This window comes from Arachis ipaensis, chromosome B03, assembly GCF_000816755.2.
Source record: "Arachis ipaensis cultivar K30076 chromosome B03, Araip1.1, whole genome shotgun sequence".
NCBI classification, from domain to species: Eukaryota; Viridiplantae; Streptophyta; class Magnoliopsida; order Fabales; family Fabaceae; genus Arachis; species Arachis ipaensis.
The window spans coordinates 32,237,387-32,239,557 of NC_029787.2; the positions used below are offsets into that span (position 1 = coordinate 32,237,387).

The window sequence follows — 2,171 nt, forward strand, 5'->3', positions numbered from 1 at the left end:
AGTGCGTCTTGTGGCACACTATAACGCTGGTATTTTTAATAAAAAAAGTTTGAGAGTTAGTAATTTTATCTTATATTGATCAACATTTTTAGTTATTAGTCTAATATTTTTAGTTGGACAACTCAATAATATAATTTTAGCCAATACTTTTAAACATTATCGACTAATTGTTGAGTAAAAAAATAAATTGTGCTAGCATTATCCTTTTTAATTTGATGTCCGAAACTTTCTGTTGTAACCATATTTCTATTTATGTCTCTTTCTTTCTCTCTGTTTGTGTGGTTATGGTGCAGAAACCTATAAGACTAGGGGTTGTAGGGCCCACACTAATGGTGGAGAATCTAGGGCAACGAAGGATTGCTAATATGGTGATCCACTAGCTAGTAAAATTTATGTTTTTTTTTTTTTTTTTTTTTAATGTGCTCAATTGAATTGATCATACAATGGATGTGATTATGGATTATATATTTCAATTTTAAGCTAAATATTTCTATTCCTTTGTGTTCAGGATCTTTACGTAATAAGGATTTCCAATCGCTTAGACGATTCGAAAAAAGGAGATGTAAGTTATAGTTTGAAGTTAGTTTTTCTATTATTGTTGATTTTGCTATTAGGGTTCATGAAGGTAGGAGAAGGGAATTTGGCATTTTTTCTTTTGATCTTAAATATCTCAAAAAGAATATTCTAAATTTATTATAGCACGAACGAATCTAGAAGGCTAAATTAGATGTATAAGAAAAGGAAGTCCAATATGATAAAACATTCACAAAACACCCAACTTACCAAAGTGCGAAAACATTCCAACGAAGTTGCAGAAAGAGAACATAGCATATGAAAATAAATTTACATCAAACAACACATGTCTTGTAATGACTATCATGCCCTTAGAATAAGGAAAATACGAAGGTATATTGTATATGCATAAAAAACGTGACAAAATAAGAGAATCCTTGATGAGATAAAACTTGAGGTAGACCCCCCAAACATGAGTAAATATCGTTTCTAGGCGTACCTTAAACTGAAATAATCTTCCAATTGAAAGGAGAGGTTGTACATTTAGCCATGCAGCCACTCAATAAAGAGGCTGAAAACATCTTTTTTATAAAGATATTTTTTAATAATTAAAATTTAATATATATAATTGATTAAATCGTGTTATTTTTGTCAAAATTAGACTAGACAAATTGATTTAATTAAAAAATGGTGAATCAAATCTTGAACTGGTCTAAATTAATATTATAAAATAAAAATATTTTAATCATTCTCCATAATAAGAGTATTGTAGTCATTTTTTATAAAAAAATAATATTAATTTAGACCAGTTCAAGATTTGATTCACCATTTTTCGGTTAAATCAATTTGTCTAGCCTAATTTTGACAAAAAATAACATGATTTAATCGATTATATATGTTAAATTTTAATTACTGAAAAATATCTTTAAAAAAAGACGTTCTAGGCGTCTTTATCTAAATAGATCCCTTACATAAAATAAAGTCACTGTTGATTTTAGTAGATATAATGTTACATGTAGTTATGACAGAAAAAACTATGCTAGAAGCACTATACATGACCTAATTTCTTGTGTCACAGGTGAAAGCTAACTAAAAGCAAAAACCATAATAGAAACAATAACAGAATAACTACCTGAATTAAATAGCAACTTTCTCTCAATCTCTATCTCTCAATTTTTATCTTTTAATTTTATTTTCTCTTCTAAATGTTACCTAAATGATCATTCTTAATAATATAGTTCTATTTTTAATATCATGCATGACAAAGTATTTACTCTACATTAAAGAGCTTATTAATTTAAAATGTTACGTTTTCATGGATAAATTTTACATTTTTTATTGAACATAAATGATTATTTATTTATTTATTTGTTAACGTATATATTTCGTTGAAGATCGCTTGTGCTACAGCGACAGAAGCTCAGAGATGGATGGAAGCATTTAATCATGCAAAGCAACAGGTATAATATATAGTTGTTGGATAATGCTAGGTGTATATAAAAAAATTAGTCACAAAATTTATTTGTATAAAATTTATGTTAAAATATAAAATATATATTAAAAATAAATTAAATAACACATATATTTATATATAAATACATGATAACTTATTTGATATTTAATTTTTACATAATATATAATATTTTTTATAATAGCTA

General features: G+C 26.2%; 1 protein-coding gene across 1 annotated transcript in view; it reads left to right on the top strand.

Moving 5' to 3' along the window:
- The window catches only part of LOC107632899 (protein ENHANCED DISEASE RESISTANCE 2-like), a 17,464-nt gene that overhangs the window by 1,128 nt on the left and 14,165 nt on the right, over positions 1-2,171 (top strand). The window contains exons 2-4 of the mRNA XM_021117247.1: positions 294-368; positions 509-562; positions 1,908-1,973. Coding sequence (XP_020972906.1) covers positions 294-368; positions 509-562; positions 1,908-1,973 — 195 coding nt within the window. The remainder of the gene's footprint in view (positions 1-293; positions 369-508; positions 563-1,907; positions 1,974-2,171) is intronic.